General features: G+C 44.9%; 1 protein-coding gene across 1 annotated transcript; it reads right to left on the bottom strand.

Annotated features, from left to right (window-relative positions):
- Positions 1 to 412: 412 nt before the first annotated feature.
- LOC133343407 (stress-70 protein, mitochondrial-like) lies at positions 413 to 13,573 on the bottom strand. The gene is given in 18 exon segments (XM_061552989.1): positions 413 to 1,196; positions 1,198 to 1,254; positions 1,655 to 1,795; positions 2,915 to 3,007; positions 3,688 to 3,782; positions 4,246 to 4,363; positions 5,016 to 5,120; positions 5,688 to 5,915; positions 6,474 to 6,683; positions 7,766 to 7,858; positions 8,291 to 8,453; positions 9,321 to 9,427; positions 9,858 to 9,931; positions 10,106 to 10,230; positions 10,707 to 10,888; positions 11,812 to 11,899; positions 12,538 to 12,596; positions 13,470 to 13,573. Coding segments are annotated over 18 exon segments (2,052 nt in total). The 5' UTR covers positions 13,509 to 13,573; the 3' UTR covers positions 413 to 1,121.
- Between the last annotated feature and the right edge of the window lie 6,370 nt (positions 13,574 to 19,943).

The raw sequence follows: 19,943 nt of genomic DNA, 5'->3' as shown, positions 1-19,943 counted from the left end.
GGAACAAAAATATTAAACTGCTGTATCGGTCATTAGCAGGCATATCCCAGTTTGCATCCTATACTTCGGTGCAAGGTCTGTGCATCATGCTCAAGTGTGATATGGAATATTTTGTGCAAACCTCTAGTGTATTATACTCAGATCGAGGAATGACTGCAGAGAAAAATATGCATTGTACCTCTATGCCCCTGCATCTTTCCCCACCTTCAACACGCAGACGAGGGTCGTGGTGAGGCATTAACACCATTATCTACATAGTGTGAAGCCCCTGATCATCAGTGTATTGACAAAAGGGTTGTAAACGCCAATTTTATTTTGATTTGATAGGCGCACAGATTTGCACAATAAAATACTGATACACAATTTTCACCCTGCACAACTTTTATTACAAGAGACGATGTGGTGCTCATAACACGATGCATCACCTTTATTTTGTAATCACATTGAAACGTACAAGTGCGTTGGGATACAGTATTGCCTCAATAATAGGCAGTAATGTAGCAGACACCAACAATACACTTAAAAAAATTATCTAACTCTGTACAGAGCACAGACCTACTACCAGTAAATACAAGGCCATTTAATACCCTTCTCCCTCCACTCACTTCCACATCGCCAACAGTGCCCCAATCACAAGCGCAAGCTGTAGATAAGTCCAATGATTTGCAGATATATACTATACAGCAGCCAGCATCAGTGTGTAAGCGCCTTCAAAAACTAGCGTCCTCCCTGCGCCTTCCCCCCTTGCTTTAGCCACAAAACATGCGTCGGTAAAAAAAGCCAGCAAAATAAATTATATTTCTCTTTTTTCTTCTCTGAAACGGGCCATAGAAATGACTGTGCAATCACAAATGCTGTCAATTTAAAATGAAAATAAACAGCGGAATAAGTTGCCTGCCGTGTACTTTTTTTATCATTAGTGCTGTAGTTACGCAAGCGGCTTGCGTTTCCACAACACTGTTAAGTGACCATCTGTCCCCATCTGCTCACCAACTCTCACGTAATGAATGAATCTCAAGTGGAATTATATTTTCGTAACGCTACACAACGGTGTGTGGGGGGGGGGGGTTCCGGTGTCCATAGTCAAACGCCAATATTGTAATCCGTGCGTTTGACTGGCGTTACTGCTTGTCTTCTTTCTTCTCCTCTTGGCTGCCACCGCTGCTGCCGCTGCTGCCGCCGCTGCTGCTGCCCGCTGCTGCCACCGCTGCTGCCGCCGCTGCCACTTCCTCCAGCTTCCCTCTCTGATGCCATCTGTAGCGCAAGGATTTAAACATGGTTAGTGGCCGAGCAATGGGTCAACTCTAGCGGCAATTTGATAAATTGTCAAACACCATCCAGGATAGATTTGATGAATAGATTTGTCTAATTTTTACCATCTAATTTGTCCCACTTCTTGTTCTGTATCATTTGTACAGTATTATTCTAAATGTAACATTTGCATGATGAAATTTAAATTTTTCATAAGTCGTCGATAGCTATTCTCACGCGCATAATTAGTTGCATGTACCGTGAGCATAACAAATCAGTTTCACAGCGATTGATGAATGCATCTGTTACCCAAGAAATGCATTCAAAAAGCAGCGATTGCAATATTCAACACACGGAATGTCACCACTCAAAGCGGACGAGAGGTGTGTGCGAAGCGACTTGCCTTCTTGTAGGCCATCTCGAACAGCTTGAGCGAGGACTGCTGCAGGGTGGAGGCCGCCTGCTTGATGGCCTCGCCCGTCTCGGTGTCCTTCCGCGTAAGCAGCTCCCGCACCTTTGCGATCTCCTCCTTCAGCTTGGTGCACTGGATCACGCAGAGACGTGTGGGAGACGACAGGTGTGTTAGCAAGACATACGCCATCATTTGGGAATATGGTTCTCAGTGGGGGGAGGGCAAATGCAGCTACGTCCTCCGATAATCAGGGTTGGCTACGTACGGTGAGAAAAAAGTTCAACATACGTGTTCCCCTGCAAGTTCCAGCAATGTAAGCCATGTCCAGGGAAACAAACGCTGCAGCTACCTGGCCATTTCGTTATGATCGCGGTGAACCCGTGACGACTAGTTACACATTTTTCTTGTGCATTTGCTTGTGTTGCAGTCGAAACGTCGTGAGATTTTTTATATTTTTATAATTTTATTATTTCCCTTCTACGTGACTTTACCGAAAGAACGAAGAATATAGTTACACATGTTAAACCATATTACCCAGGCCTTAGGCTCCAAAGATGTGGGGCCATCACTCCCCCGTTATTATTTTTCTTGTGTATCTGGTGCTTTGTGTGAAATTCACATGAAAAGAGTATTCACTAAACAAATAAGTGTCCAAAAAATAACTTTAGATAGAACTTTCCATGCTTTGACAAAAACCAAATCGCCCAGAATGTGGCAAATCTCTAAGGTTAAGCAGAACCAAGGCTGTACGGGTTAACCATGGTATATATTTACCGAGGTATGTTTTACAGGGATATGTTTTTGACAGCAAAGGGTTCCGAGAAAAAATGTAGATGGTGGTTGGTGCGGGGGAGACATGTCAAAGATCAGCTCAGATACACGCCACTGATGTTAGGCGTGGTCGAGAATCCAACGGACATGGCCAAATTCACAATACAGGGCACACCTCGCAACGTGCCACTACTCCACCCCACTTTACATATTGCTGAATGCACATTGCATTACTCGAAAATGTACTCTGTAGCAGGTTCAAAGTACAGGCCACCAAGGAGTGAACTCAGTTTCCTTTGTCAATGACTGCACGTGAGTATTCCCAAAAGTGACTGTCACCGCACAACTGAGCGTGCTGCAGTGACCATACGATTTTGGGATTTGCGTCCAATCTAAAGAGTGATTCAATTATTACGGTGAAAACTTAGGCAATTCAAAGCAATTAAGAAATGATACACAATACAGTATTGTGAAGAATACCTCATCAGCTGGAAGCTGATCTTTAAACTCCTCCATCTTGCTCTCGATGTCATGGACGATGCCTTCCGCCTGGTTCACGGCCTCCACACGATCCTGCAAGGACACGACGACCACACGCGCCATCACCAAGGGCAGCAGTGACATCATCGAGCACGCCACACTTGAACGAGCATCAACGGACAGGGGCACTCGCACATTTTTACGCAAGACCATCGTGATTTTTCAAGGCTGTATTGTTGTAATATAAAATCATACCCCAGTTCGCGTCAGGGATTGCCTTCCTGAAATATGCGATGACGAATATCGAAACGTCAAAGCATTTTACAGGGTAGACGACAGATACAAGAAAGGACAGATGCTGTCAGCGATGGGTGGGATTGAGGGACACAAATCGGACAGCAGAATTAATAAAGTGACGTACTTGCGAAACGATGGAAAAGGGGAAAACATAAATCTGGCTATGACTGTACATTCAAACATGATTCTAGCGTTGGGGTTTCAGGAAAACCTAAAAGTAAAAAAAACTTATTTACAAATTAGTACTCTTGGTAAGAAAACTATTTGCCTCCTCCAAAATGTTTTGGGCTGGGTGCACCACAGGCACAGGGGAACAAGACTCAGTCGAGATTAACGCTCACCATACAATTCAAAGTCTGTTGACGAAAAATATTAAACATCATTGTCGAGTTCCCAGAGCTTGAGGAGTTACGAGGTCTCGGTAAAACACTGGGCGAAATTAATTAACGCAAAAATAATCCGAATCCTTTACGCACCTTTCTCCTCCGGTCCTCTTCCGCGTACTTCTCTGCGTTCTTGACCATGTTCTCAATCTCATCCTTGCTGAGGCCACCAGATGACTGGATGACAACTGCAGGCACAACCACACATGGCAACAGTAAGGGGATTGCTATCATGAAATATTTAGCTGCTATAACTGGAAAGTGTCACATCTGTCGTTTATTTTGCTATTCTCAACGCCCATCTAAAAAGTTTCGAAATTTCTAAAACACCATAAGTTTAGCACAGTGAAAAAATATTCAGTCGTGTTATTTTTAGCTGTAGGTCAAATGTCATGGATTCTACTTAGTACATCATCACTACGATAGATCGGTTTCTTTACAGTCAAAATTAACCCACTCGACAGTTGACAAAAATGAGTGTTGTGACCGACAGACACCTCAGACTGACAAATGACCCTTCTCAGCGTAGAAGATGGCCTGTGTAAAGGTCTGCGCGTACGACCCAGTCTCCACCAACCGCCCATCACCCCACACTGTCATGGCCTCCCCCGTCTCACCGCCCCCCACGCACTGTTTAGACGGTAAACTCACTCTGCTGCTCGCGTCCCGTGCCCTTGTCCTTGGCGGATACGTGCACGATGCCGTTGGCGTCGATGTCGAAGGTCACTTCGATCTGGGGTACCCCGCGCGGGGCTGGTGGGACGCCCACCTAAGCCATCGGAAGCAAAACAAGACACGACCCATTTACTTTCCCGGTGCTATTGGGAGTCAAGTCCATTGCGTGCCCTTATATTTAAAAATAGACGATGCTATAGAAAGGCTTACTTCTCCATTGCCAAGGCAAGCGCAGCCAGAAGGAAGGAAAATAGCTGTATCAGTTACCAATGACATTTTATTATTCTGTGTCATCTGCTTAGTCAGAGGTATAATGTTCCTCCACAGAGACCTTGTAAACAAGATGCCAGCACTTCAGCAGTTGTATCTAGGGGTACTTATATGCAGTTAGCTGTGCTGGCTGCACGCCCTTGTGTCATAAACCACCCTAATGAGCAGCACACCAAATTGTATTTACCCATACTAAACAAGCCTTCAGTTTAACCATTTTATACAGAGTCCAGGAGCCAATGTACATAGGATACCTGAGATTTGCCACTCACTACTCCAAATTCAATCAGGAACGATCTCGCATTAAGAGGCATATCTTCTAGAGAAACTCAAAATGCAACCGGTTCCAAGTTATTCCAACAGAATACAATTTGTAAGAAACAAAAGCGAGAGGGGAAATCCAATCGACTTCATTTACTACATTAATATTTTTCACATTTATCTTCATTGAGTTTTTTGGGTCATCGTGTCTGTACCAGAGTGAATTGTCCCAGATTCTTGTTGTCACCGGCCATCTCGCGTTCACCCTGGAACACTTTGATCTCCACCTGGGTCTGTCCGTCGGCGGCAGTAGAGAACACCTGCAACAAAAAGGGTACGTTCCACATGAAGCTGTCACATCGACAATGCACCTCGGCAAAGATGATGCCTCTTGAGAGATCTTTTTTTTTAAGTTATGCCATAGTTTGTGCTCAGAATAACCCTGTTGGTTTTCCACATTTTTTTTCGGAATGCTGTATCGTTTAAATCATCACTGCACAAACGGCATTGCAAGCTTTGGTATATTCCTTTGCGGGGCAGACGTATTTCCGTAATTTTAGATATTTTAACATTAACCGTCTTCCGTATAGAGAAAAACGCCCCTTTAGCCACACCACTGAGGGAGACACAAAACAGTGGATTTTAATAAATGCGTTAATCTCCAAATATAACTTCTATAATATCTGCACAACAATCTCCGGTCTAATGCTAACAGGATGAGATTTACCACCGCTTTATGAAGACATCATTATCTGTGAAGATAGTGGATAGCAGGCGTTTCTATCTATTGATATTGGGGGTTTGAACAGCAAGTGCTTAAACACACATCACGATGCAAGCACGACAACTCGAAGTTTAAGTGCCATTTCTTTTGCAAACATTCACACCTGTGACTTCTTGGTGGGGATGGTCGTGTTGCGGTTGATGAGCTTGGTGAAGACGCCACCCAGGGTCTCGATGCCCAGCGAGAGGGGAGTTACGTCGAGCAGCAGCACGTCCGTGACATCGCCCGCCAAGACGCCGCCCTGGATAGCGGCGCCGATCGCCACCGCCTCGTCTGGGTTCACCGCCTTGCTGGGCGCGCGACCAAACACCTCCTGCACCGTCTGCTGGACCTGCAGCGGGGAGAATGAACGGCAAGCGAAAGGGTGGGGGGGGGGGGAGGGTGGACGTGGTGGGCAGATGCGTACGACAAACCAGCGGTTAGTGTCATCTACGTTCGCAGTCACTACACAACAATCGTCATAACGTTGCCTACTTTGCGTTGTCGTAGCGGGAATTAAACCAAGTACTTAGGGGGCTGTGTTGTGGGAAGCAAAAGGAAATGCAGGAAAAGTCTATTGTTGTACTGCTGAAATATAAACATCAAGGTAATCAAGATTTTCCCTATCATGCTTAGTGGTGTCCAATATATTTAGTTTTCGTCCGTCTATTAAGGCATATGCTCTGGCCGTTTCACCAATCCCCTGTAGTACTTTAATTGATTCTTAATGCTGTCCATGGGATACGCAAGTCTTCTCTTCAGTACTACAGTTCAAAAGCTGAGATCTTTCTTCTACGTTCTGCATTGATGACCAAGGTTTCACACACACACACATTGCAATGGGGGAAAAAAACTTTCAACTATGGTCTCACTTGTGGTTATTAATGCAAGACCCTGCAGCGGACCATACCTTGGGCATGCGGGTCATGCCACCAACAAGGATGACATCGCCGATGTCAGACTTGGCCACCTCGCCGTCCTGCAGGGCCTTCTGGCAGGGAGCGATGGTCTTGCGGATCAGATCGCCCACAATGTTCTCAAACTGCGACCGCGTCAGCTTCATGTTGAGATGCTTGGGGCCCGATGAGTCCATCGTCAGGTACGGCAGGTTGATGTCAGTCTGCGAAAGGTAGGCGGCACAAGTTTCATAAATGCAGCCGGGGATAAAAAACCTAGGCAAGTAGATGTATAAGATGCCAGTTTATTGGGTCTAACATTCATATCAATAATTACAAAGTGCTGAAAATTAGCTTATTTTGATAAAAACTTATACGAATTTGACAACACTGGATGACGGCCTCCATGCAACATAGGTGGCCGGGTTCATAGCTCACTGCGCTAACGAAAGCACCACCTCACTTCCACCCCGTTTTATATATTGTCCTGAATAGTGGTTTACTTTTGAGGGATAAAAATATATTCTGTAGCAAGTTCAAAGCACAGGCCACCGAATAGTGAACTCAGTTTCCTTTCTAGATTTGAAGCTGCAAGTGAATATTTCCAAAACTGAATGTCACCGCACAACGGAGCATGCAGCAGTGACCGTACGATTCTGGGCTTGTTGCATCCAATGTGTGAAGAGTTATTTAATTATGTGGGTGAAAACTTTGGTAAATATTCCAAAACAATTAATTAAGAAATGATTGAATTTAAGATCTCAAAATATAGCTTGTGGATGTAATCGACAAACATGCTGAACAAACCACTACATAAAAAAAATTTGAATTTCAAATGCTTTGCCATCAACTTTACTGAATTATATTTCCACTCCAAAAAAACCTGAATGAAACATTTAATATTGAACGATATCCCAGAACCATCGCTGAGAAAGCAGTCGATGAAAATAACTCTGTGATACTGGTAAAAACCACGTGGTTCCACCAGCCCGTCGTGCATCCAAAAATGGGAGGGGTGGGGCTGGGTGGGGAGGGGCTGGGTGGGGAGGGTGGGGGTGGGAGGGGTGGGGCTGGGTGGGGAGGGGCTGGTCACCCCGTGGTGCCCTTATAAAACTCAACGTTTAACCTACTCACGCCGGCTTGTGCCCGCCCTCACAGTCGGGCATATTTGCGGAACACACCACGCCGCCGTTGAACCTGGCCATTGACCGAGCAACCCAACGTTCCTACCAGCTCCCTCCGCAGGAATGTGTTCTACTGCTGCTATACATTAGGTGGTGTGATGTTTCCACCCAGTGTGCAGTACCTGCAGAGAGGAGGAGAGCTCACACTTGGCCTTCTCGGCTGCCTCCCGCACACGTTGCAGGGCCATGCTGTCTTTGGTGAGGTCCACACCAGACTGCACCGCGCACACACACACAATTCAAGACAAACAAGAAATTAAATTAATAAAATCACCGAAAGAAAATGCAGCTGCATCCCAAGACACTTGAATGAATCCTCAAGCAGAGCAGTTATCAGAATCGGGGACCCTCAAAGTATATCCCCGTACCAGGTGAGCCACATTTGAGAAAAGTCTTCATGCGTTGTGAGAGAGGAAGTTAATTCCAGATGGCAGGAGCTGACAGAAAAGCAACATTTGTCCGGTCTGGTTCGAGAGACGGACTTGACAAGGGGGCCACACCTGCCGCAGATCGGAGGTTGTGAGATGGAACGTGACCACTAGTCACAAGCCTACTCTACCAGTGACCCAAACAATATTCAGTGAGACATGAAGCAGTGACTCATAGGAACGCGTAATGAGGTGTTGATGAGGGGGGGGGGAACTCACCTCGCGTTTGAACTCCTTAACAATGTACTTGAGCAGGGCGTTGTCGAAGTCCTCACCACCCAGGAAGGTGTCTCCATTGGTCGACTTCACCTCAAACACCCCCTTCTGGATCTCCAGGATGGAGATGTCGAAGGTGCCTCCTCCCAAGTCGTACACGGCAATGCTGGAGCAGCAGAAGCGTGCAGGAGGAACTCATTAACATGACCGTGCAGGTGTTTAATCTGCCAAACGTGTGATGGCTTTGTGATTTAGTTACTTTTTTATATTTTCCATTTTACTTTTTTTCCTTGAGAGACAGGTTGCCATGTACAACATCTGAATCTTTTATATGCTATATAAATTAAAATTTCATTATATATTACAATAGAGCTGAGGATGTTTCCATATATGAAATATTAAAAATTTTCCATTTACAATCATATACGACTTTTACGTAAAACAGTACGCTATGAGACCAATAGTCCGTATTAATAGAAACCTGGTTAGAAGTTTGATTCCTACTGCTAGATTTTGCAGTTGTTCTTGTGCGTTTACACATTTAAATTAGTTTGTTATTTTGCCAGTTATATAAATGCAAGTCTCCCTTGAAGCAGAGACTTCTGGTCTCATAAGGTTATCTGTCAATCTAGAATGAGCAAACAAGTCAAGTGAGATTCCATCTCATTTCCAAGTGGCGATGTAGATTTCACAGTGACTTTGCACATATTATGGATTATAGTCATGGTTACAGAGCGTGCCAGATGCCACTTTAAGCCATCTCTGTACAACCAAGTTGTTTATAGTGTAAATGGCCTTACAACTCCACAATCCTCTGTGGCTAAACACAACCTTGCACCACACCGAGTCCTGGACAATCCCTCCTTGCCTGCGCTCAGCATTAACTGTAAATATTCCACAAAAATTGTGTTTATTTGGAATGCTGTGTCAATATATCATCATTGCACAGGCAAGGGAAAGACGTCGTTCAAAAATCGACGCGACTGTGCCTAGTTGGGAAGCGAAGAGGCCAGTGGCGTCGTCATTTTCTTACACTTTGTCATCCGCCTTGTCCAAACCGTAGGCGAGGGCAGCTGCAGTTGGCTCATTGATCACCCTCAGAACGTTCAGACCAGAGATTTGTCCAGCATCTTTTGTTGCCTGACAGACCATAACACACACCACAACACACATACAACTTTTGAGCACATGGAAAGATTTGATAACTCTCAATTATCTATGGGGGAAGTAACTGCGGTTAATTTTTTTTTACTGACAAAAGCCTACAGGCACGCTGGTTTATTCGCTGCTCTTTACTCGTTGAGGGTCAGTGACTCAATGCCCACATGACTGAAAATATGGCTGCAAGTAAATTGATTTCAGAAATAACAAAAACAATTGACAAATTCTAGGTAAACAATACATGTGGTTTATAGCTTAATTCGCACATGTTTCACATTAACCATGTTCTTGTTTTATCTGAAGAACCTCCCCACGCCACCTTCCATTACCCTGGACAATCAGGTATTGATTGTACTGTGAATTGTAGGTGCTGATAACCAAAATAACATAATAACACTTCATCGCTCACCTGCCTCTGCGAGTCATTGAAGTATGCTGGCACTGTTATCACTGCATTCTTCACGGACGTTCCCATGAAGTTTTCTGCATTGAAAAAACAAACCACAGATGGTCACATGAGCCTCAGAGAATTTGAAAGTCATGCATCTGCTATGAATTTAAGGCTAACGACATAAAACATAACTATGCCAACACACTGCATAATCAATGAACCACTGCAGCATGCACGTGTTATCGTGTAAAATGTGCACTACTAACCAGCGGTCTCTTTCATCTTCAAGAGCACAAAGGCCCCGATTTGACTGGGAGAGTACACCTTCCCGTGGGCCTCCACCCAAGCATCCCCATTGGACGCCCGTACTATCTTGTACGATAAGTTACTCCTGCAGAGCACAACCAAATAGATAACTTTCAACCTCGCACAAGGAACTAGCACTTTATTAGTTACTGCCTCTAATAAGAGACGTGTAAATAATGGTTGTGAAATTTTTTGACAATAAACCTTCAAAATCGACCCATTGCCAAAAATGCTAATTCTGTGATAAAAGCAATATTCATGATAAACGTGTCAAGTTATTTAATTTATGCCACTCTGTAAGTGCAGTGCCTCTGTGCTATGGGCAATCTTTATCTATGTGCAGTGCCTATCTTTAACTAGTTGTTCATCTAATAATCAAAAAACAAAATATCTACTGGACTAACCATTAAAGTTTCTATGCAAAGTGAAACACCTGGATGATTCTAAATTTTCCAGATAAGCAGCAAGGTGCAAACTGGCAGAAGTGTCAAAGCAAGAATGTTTCAAAGGAGAAAGAGAGGGTGTTAACCAAGAGATTACTGTGCCACCGTCACCACTCACATGTCTTTCTGCACATCGGAGTCATCGAAGCGGCGTCCGATGAGACGCTTGGTGGCATAGAAGGTGTTGTTTGGGTTGGTGACGGCCTGCCGCTTGGCGGGCATACCCACCAGTCGTTCGCCATCCGCGGTGAAGGCCACCACAGATGGTGTCGTCCGGGCGCCTTCCGCATTCTCCAGCACCTGACCCCACCAAAGCAAAGCGCTCCGTTAATTATTATTCAATAGGTTTGAGGACATCTCTAAAGAAGAATATGGCCAAAACTTTTAAGATGGTGTTGCCAAATTTCTGCAGAAGGGGAAATGTTTCTGTTTAATCCCAAGAGAGTGATTTGCAAGTACTCTTTCAACTTAGGATGTTTGGCCAATACCAATTACACTGTATATTTGTTTCAGCTGTGAGAGGAAACCAGAGAACCTGGAGACCCATGCACACCAGGGGGAGAACAAACTCCACACAAATAGGTGCCTGACTCAGGATGAAATCCAGGCCCTTTTTGCTTATGAGGCACAAGTATTACCACTGTACCACTGAATATTTTTATATTTTCTGTTGCAGTCTTAAAGTACAGGCCACTGAGGGGAGAAGCTCAGCTTTCCGTGCCAAAGTCTGCAGGTTTATATTCCCAAAATAAGTCACAACAGGATGGGGAGCACTGCTGTGATTGTACATTTGGGTTAAAAGTTGGGGAATCTGACCAGTCTATGATGTTGAACTGCACTGGAGTCAGAAAATACTACCGAGAAGGTAAACTTAACAATCATCTTCTTCTGACATTAATCATTTTATGAAATGTGGCATTGAGATTGAAAGATGGGGACATGGGGTTAGATGGGAACAAGGTCACCTGAGTCAATAACTTAAATGTGGGCAGAAAACTTGCATTATTGGTGCAGATATTTTTGTTGTAAAAAATACAATTCCACACAAAATAATCGAATTTGAAGTACATGTTCTCGTGTTTTTCATGTTAGAACCGTAAACTATGCTTTAAGAATTATCAGTGACGTTTTTCACATACTTTGTAACAAAAAGTCTGAATTATTTTCACGGACAATGAACTTCAAGTGGGTTTGTCCAGTGCAGTGAAGTTCGTACGCCCCACCTTGGCTTGCTTGCCCTCCATCACCGCCACGCAGGAGTTGGTGGTGCCCAGGTCGATGCCGATCACCGCTCCGCGGATTGCCTCCGACCTGCAAAATCCATTGCTAGTTAACAAAGCATGTTCCTGTCGACATGGAAAGCAAGGCACTCAGTGTTGATCAAACCGGATATTGTGTTTTATGTCGCAGTCTTAAAGTACAGGCCACCGAGGGGAGAAGCTCAGCTTTCCGTGCCAAAGTCTGCAGATTGATATTCCCAAGTTAAAGTCACAGCAGGATGGGGCGCGCTGATGTGACTGTACATTTGGGAGAAAAGTTGGTGAATATGACCAGTCTATGATGTTGAACTGCACTGTCGCCTAAAAATACTTCAACCGTCTTTCTCTGGTTCTGTTACATGAACCATGGTACGGAATGTGCCACTGAAATATAGGGGGGGGGGGGGGTAAATATGGGGGCATGGCACATTAGGTTGAATTAAGGCCACTTGAGCCATGGACAAAAAACGCACGTTTTAAGTCAATTTTATTAAAGTCTATTTAAATCGTGAAAATTATACTGAAATTAAGAAACTTTTTGGTGAGTTTAAAGTATTAATGTTTTTCGTGTACAAACGAAAAACTAATTTTAATTATTTCTCAGTGATGAGTGACGTTTTTAATTCAGTTCATAAGGCTCATTATATAAATCCAAAAAAGTTTAAAATATACCCTTCACGTAATACTTACGCATACTGCCTGCGTGATAATCCTTTTAGAACATCTTGGTGCATAGAACTCCATTGCCCCTAGAAAGTAACACACAAAAAATAGATCACGTCAGGAATTTTAAATGCATCACTAAGCACTCCCAAATGAAATAAATACAACTAAAATATGCTACGTCACAGTGAATGAACGACTCAAGGCCGCTGCTACACGCAGAAAGACGAGTCAGCCCCCCATTGCAGGCCTCTTACATCAGCCCCATTGTGTAATTGCGTCTTTTAGGTCTTGGCGCAGCTTATGCAACAAGGCATCAACGCCGCTCGGACGTGCGATGCACCTCGGGAGGGCTTCACCCCGTCTTTCTAGAAAGGCCCATGGGCTCGCTGACCCCCGCGAGGCCGACCTCGCCGTAAATGTGGCACACAATGGCCCAAGGTCACAGGCGAGTCCGGTCCGCACTCCCTTCCCCCGACCACGTGTGGCGGTGCGAGTTCCACGGACCTGAGGCCGCACACTAAATATATTTGACAAGAGTTTAAAGTGCAAAGGTTAAACCCCTCGCGTGGTCCTTTGCTCGCCCTCGCCACCACGTGGATCGCACGCACCCGCACAGCGAACTATCGCATTTCTCTTTAAAGCTTTCAAAAGTCGGTCTCAACAAATCTTGCAGCTCGGCGCTGCGTGGAAACGCTGCTAGGCACGCACCAACTCAAGTTATAAACCTGCCAAAAAGACTTTAAGGCGACCGATACAACACCACTGACCGCGCCAACCATGCTGTCGCTAGGCCTCAAAAAAGCCTGCCCGCCGGCTAGGCGATCACTAGGCCTCACGCAACGCAGTTACGAGTTACAACGCGAATTAAAGGCACCACGACGCGTGTTAGCATGAAAGCGTGCCTTCAGAAGACGTACGCGCTACCACCGAGACGGAACGCGAGATCATTTACGCACTTTGGCGAGGAAACCGGCGAGCCCACGGGACGCTTGCATGGCGGACGCTGCTGCTTGCGACTGGCGACGAGAGACGAAAGGGCGGGGGGGTTGTGGGGGCTCGTCACGTGATACCCGAGGGGAGGGAGAGCGGGGGAAAGAGTCACGTGGTGCTAGGAGACGGGGGAGGGGAGTGAAACGGGGGGGGGGGGGGGGGAGTCGAATTGCCTGAGAGCGTCACGTGATCGAGCAGGATAATGCAATGTGCCTGCAACAATTTATCATGCCACTTTTAATAAAGATTGGTTTATTTGAATATTTATATCAATTAAAAAATACCACTTATACATTTTAAAACTGCTTATTTTATCTATGGGACCCTTGTTGCCTTGCATTGGTATCGATTAGTGTTTGAACATCTTAACACCTGTATTATTACTCTTTGGTTCTTTCGGTAAAGTCACGTAGGTAAAACAATAAATAAAATAAAATAAATTAAAACAACTAAATTGTTTTAGCTACGTGACTTTACCGAAAAAAACAAAGAGTATGAATCCTTGCAGTCACGAAAACTTCAAATCTAGAACCTGTATTAGTTCCGGAAAGGGTATTTATTATTTTTTCATCCAAGTTGTTTTCTTATTCCCCAACGTGTAAATAAACTGACTCCAATGCTTATTATCCACTAGCTTTCAGGCTTACGTGTGCTGTGAAGAAAGTTCAACACAGTGCTATGAACGGACGCTTTTGAGATGGTTTTGTTACCTGAGCTAGTACACCACTAAATTATTTTGTTGTATAAACGCCAGGGAATGGGCGAAACCTTACACGGTATCATTAATAGTTCACTGATTTCGCACACAATTTGGTTCAGAAGCATTGAATGGAATCCAGCTGCCCCAAGGTTTTGGAAACGCCTAGTTTCGTCTGCTGGCATCTCCATTGTCATCTCTGTTTTCATTTAAACTGTGCATTAATTTTACAACATAATTGCTGTCATTATCACGTATATTTGTGTTTTTTTATTCGATCATTGTGGAAGGTCTTGATGTTGTCTGCCACCCTCAATTGATTTTACAGTACTCGGAAAATAAACTTCTGATTAATAATAAAGGTTGTTTTGGGTTAGATCGCGTAAATTTATATGCGTCGTTAAACCGTGGTGGCGATTTTATATTTAAGCGATCTAACCCCACCCACCCCCCAAAAAAACCTTTCTCATGGACATTGGTCGCGAAAGCCTTCGGGTTAAACAAACTTCTGATTTTAACTTAAACATTTCGTGATTGCAGGAATTCATATTCTTTGGTTCTTTCTGTAAAGTCACGTAGATAGCATAATATAAATAATTAAAAAATTGTGAATACAAAATATTTTCTATCTACGTGACTTTACCGAAATAACCAAAGAATATAAACTTCTAATTCTTCTTAAGTGGGCCGGGAGCGGAACATTGATGGGGGTCAGTAGTTGGGGGGGGTGGGGGCGAGAGGAGGCGGGGGGTCACGTGGCTCAGGGGTCGAGCCGAGAGCGTTCTGGACAGCTCCTCGCGCTTCTGCGTCACGTGGCCCGGACAGCCGGTGGATGGGCTGGGATGGAGACACCTTGCGTGGTTAGAGAGGGAGAGAATTGGGCTGGGATGGAGACATCTCACGTGGTTGGAGAGGTTCGAGTGGCGAGAGGGGGATAATTGTGCTGAGATGGAGACATCTCACGTGGTTGGAGAGGGGGAGAATTGGGCTGGGATGGAGACATCTCACGTGGTTGGAGAGGTTCGAGTGGTGAGAGGGGGAGAATTGGGTTGGGATGGAGACACCTCGCGTGGTTAGAGAGGTTCGAGTGGTGAGAGGGGGAGAATTGGGCTGGATGGAGACATCTCACGTGGTTGGAGAGGGGGAGAATTGGGCTGGGATGGAGACATCTCACGTGGTTGGAGAGGTTCGAGTGGTGAGAGGGGGAGAATTGGGTTGGGATGGAGACACCTCGCGTGGTTAGAGAGGGAGAGATTGGGCTGGGATGGAGACATCTCACGTGGTTGGAGAGGTTCGAGTGGCGAGAGGGGGATAATTGTGCTGAGATGGAGACATCTCACGTGGTTGGAGAGGGGGAGAATTGGGCTGGGATGGAGACATCTCACGTGGTTGGAGAGGTTCGAGTGGTGAGAGGGGGAGAATTGGGTTGGGATGGAGACACCTCGCGTGGTTAGAGAGGGAGAGAATTGGGCTGGGATGGAGACATCTCACGTGGTTGGAGAGGTTCGAGTGGCGAGAGGGGGATAATTGTGCTGAGATGGAGACATCTCACGTGGTTGGAGAGGGGAGAATTGGGCTGGGATGGAGACATCTCACGTGGTTGGAGAGGTTCGAGTGGTGAGAGGGGAGAATTGGGTTGGGATGGAGACACCTCGCGTGGTTAGAGAGGTTCGAGTGGTGAGAGGGGGAGAATTGGGCTGGGATGGAGACATCTCACGTGGTTGGAGAGGGGGAGAATTGGGCTGGGATGGAGACATCTCACGTGGTTGAAGAGGGGGAGAATTGGGTTGGAATGGAGACATCTCGCGTGGTTAGAGAGGTTCGAGTGGTGAGAGGGGGAGAATTGGGCTGGGATGGAGAAGGAGGAGGGGGGATTGGGAGGAGCGGGCGGGGTTGGAGTGGGGTGGGGGAAGTGGGCGGGGCGGGAGAGAGGTTGGGGTGAGGGAAGTAGGCGGGGCTGGAGAGGGGTGGGGGGGAGTGGGCGGGGCTGGAGAGGGGGGTTGCGGAAGGGGGGGGGTCGACGCTTCTGGAAGTTTCCGCGCGCCCATCTGTTCCTCGTCGCTGATTGGCTGAGCGGTCTTACGTGTTTAGATCGACTTAACGATTTGATTTAGATCGGAATCGATTCTCATCCATTCCAGGTTGCAGCCGCGGGTTAGCTTGCAAGCGGATACCTTCTGATTGTTGGGTAATCGTGAGCACGAATACAAACTACCTTGATTATTCTTGCCACAGTTGTATTTCATATATTTAGTAGGTAACGCGGGGAAAGCATACCTGGCAACCCCTATTTAGCGCCATCCTTGTTATAGAGAAATGTAAACCTTATTGGTCACCCCGTGCCCATATAAATATCAACATTCATCGTACAAAGTCCCATCACAAGGGAGAAACACAAAGAGACAAACTCTTAGGTTTTTTTTGGTAAAGTCACGTCGGTAAAAATAAATAATAAAAATATTCTTTTATTTCTATTATTTTTATTATTTACTTTTATTGTACCTACGTGACTTTACCTAAAAAACCTAAGAGTATGAATCCTTGCAGTCACGAAAGCTTCAAATCTAGAACAAAGAGATAAATTATGTTTTCGTTGTTGCCCATGTTGAAACGGCTGTGCGCCGTTGACACCTGAAATCTCAATTTCCCTGTGCAAGAATACGGGGTAAACCGAATGGGTTGACAGGTCTGCTGACTGAACGTGACAGCAAGCCCCCCTTTTAATTATTATTAAACGCTTTTTTTTAACTCACTTCGTCTGTTGTATCCTCAAAAAATAAATATTGTAACTCAATTTTTACACACTTTCCAATGTGCTATCGACTGCAAACTTCGTATAGGTATGTCATACTTATGACAACATGACATTCTATCATAAAAAATCCAAAACATTTTTAACATTTTTACACTTAATTAACTTACTCTGTGTTGTCGTATACAAAAATCTTGTAACTCAATTTCAACCGTATTCCCGGTGTCGTATCGACTGCAAACTTGGTATAGGTATGTCATACTGATGACAATACTATATTCTATCATTAAAAATTTAAAATATATATTTTTTTACAATATTTTTAACGGCTCTAATTGTCCAAGCTCAACTCACGTTGCCGCGATGACGGAGATCAGAAATTGGGGATATTGTTAAAGAGAAATACATTTTCATTGTCGAAGAAAAGCAATGCATGGAGCATTACATCAAGTCTAAAATGGCCCAAAATCAGATGTTTTCGTTCCGGATGACCGCTGCAACGTATGATCTTGTGTTTTAATTTCGTGTGCTGATCTTTAAAGGTGCATTTGAAAAATGTTGATACTCTGATGCTCCTGCTGTTGTGGAGTGACTCATGCAGCCAGCTATGGCTACAGGGTTTGGTGGTACATGTTGTTTTTGTCGTTTATTGTGAAATTTCGGTCACAGTTCCTATGATCACTGTTACATTGCTTTTATGGCTTTATTTTGGTGATTTCGAAAAGTTTTTTTGGTTTGGCCATGTTTGTTTGTTGTAGTACGGAGTTAGAATGATGGATTTAATCTAAGTTGTCTTGTGGTTGTTGTTATTTGACTTGCGTCCCACTGGGATTTTTGCACAGCGTTGGTGTACGGTGCTTTTTCTTCTGGAAGACTTTGCAGTTTTTTCCTGGATTTTTCTGTTTGCGCATAGTCACTTTAAGATGTTTCCTTGTTCATGTTTTTGTTTTTTGTTTGTTGCGCTTGCACCCGATTCAAGAGCCGAATGGCTCACAGGGCTATACCAAATAAATGAAACTGAAAACTGAAAAACTCTTTTGTGTTACATTGAGACAGAACCAGGAACATGGACTAGAGGACATACACAATGTTGGTTGTGAAGAAGATCAAGTGGGCTCGGTTAGTTATGTGGGACACATCGTTGGAAGGTAATTGCTAGCCGATGGCCGAGTCCAACGACAGCGGAAGAAGAAAGAACGTACGAAGGGGAGATGGAGTGATGAATGGATCTCGTGTGCAAGGAGCTGTATTAATTGCTGCACATTACATGACAGCGTGAGATACGCGATGCCTTTATCCAGCAGGGAATAGATCGTGGATGATTAGATGAATAAACTCAAATACCTACACTGTAATCTCCATAAATATCAAAGGCAAAGTTGTGATTATGTGTGTCTGTTCAAAATGTTTAGCGTACTTCCGGACATGCAACAAACTTGAAATTTGCCATGTGGGTACTTTCCAGACTGTACACCATGCAAACATTATTAAAATACACTTTTGTGGTTTTTTTTTTGGTGCGGGAGCACAATAATGCATATATTGTTTGCACAGCAAGTGATCTGTGACGTCAAATCTATCACGTGACCCGCGCACGTGGAAGCGTAACACATTGTAGTGTAGTGGGTAGTGCGCTGCGCTACGAACAGCTCGTAAATTATACAAGCAGTCCTGCAAGTGTCTGCTCACGCCACTGCTGGTGAAAAGGCCCCCACAAGGAGTTTTAGAGAGCCCCTCAAGACGATATTTGGCCTACTCTTCCACGCTGGCCAGACACTTTACCCCACCACACACGACCTGCCGGTCCACTGGTGGACCCATCAATGCTACTGCAATTGACAGAGGAGGAGTGATTTCACGTTTCCCCATTTATTCAATTGCCGTGCCGGGAAATAGACTTGAATCGGCGACCTCTGTGGATAAACATATTAAACTTAACAAATTAGTTTTTTTTTAACATTGCCTTTTTTCGTTTAGTTGTCCTTCCCCAGCACCTATCAGCACGGTTAGCTACGTACGGTGCGAAAGAATTGCACTCAATGTACAAAGATCCCCCGTGTAGCCTTAACCGACTGTAGGGGCAAGTGCTGTAAGCGAGCAGCAGCACCTGTGAAGGTCGGCACGACACACGAGGGGGTGGGTGGCCAGCTCCACGCTCGGCCACCTTTGTCTCCCTAGTGGTGATATTTACGACACACCGCACCGGGTGCTCATTTGAGGCTGAGTCGACCTATTGGGGGAGGCCCAGGACCGGTTCAAAAAATCGTTACCGGTGTTGGCAGTGAGCGGGAATCGAACTCCAATACATACATACATACAGATATTCTTTGGTTCTTTCAGTAAAGTCACGTAGATAGAAAAATAAAGTTAATAAAAAAACAGTAATGTAGACTGTAGCCTGGTTATTACCAGGGCCGGTTTCTTCATTAGGGCGATTGGGCGACGCACCACCAATATCATTCAACCACAGAGTCACGCTAGCCGTCACTGCAGCCTCTGGATATAGTCCAATCAGCGTCATGTCACGTTCTGTGGAGTACCGCCTCTTTTTGGGCGATTTCACTCCGGCTGAGAATCGCCCCGAGTGGCCCCATAGACTTACATTCAAAGATGTTTTTTTTCGACCAGGGGGCGCTCCACTGCATTCTCTACGGCTTCCGGGAGGGCTCGCACTAACGTGCTTACGTCATCATACGTGCTTACGTCATCATACGTAAGCACGTTTCATCCAACAATATAATTTGTGGCCAACTAGTGGAATCTTTAATAAAATAAACTTGAGTGGTTTGTTTTAATAGTGAGTATAGAAACAAACAAGATGTATTGTAAGAGTCACTTTATTTTTCATTAATATTAAAGAAGTGAAGTTGCCTTTACATGCTTAAGCTGTTAATTTATCCATTGCATGGGTGGACCTTATCCTTATCAATCATCCAGACATTTGCCCCCCCTTGAGAGATTTTGCAGGAGCCGCCACTGGTTATTACGTTT

Source organism: Lethenteron reissneri, chromosome 17 (genome assembly GCF_015708825.2).
Source record: "Lethenteron reissneri isolate LAM-NWPU_2019-01 chromosome 17, ASM1570882v1, whole genome shotgun sequence".
Classification (NCBI taxonomy): domain Eukaryota; kingdom Metazoa; phylum Chordata; class Hyperoartia; order Petromyzontiformes; family Petromyzontidae; genus Lethenteron; species Lethenteron reissneri.
Note: the sequence above shows the minus strand (reverse complement) of the source record. Positions and strands in the feature narration are given on the sequence as shown.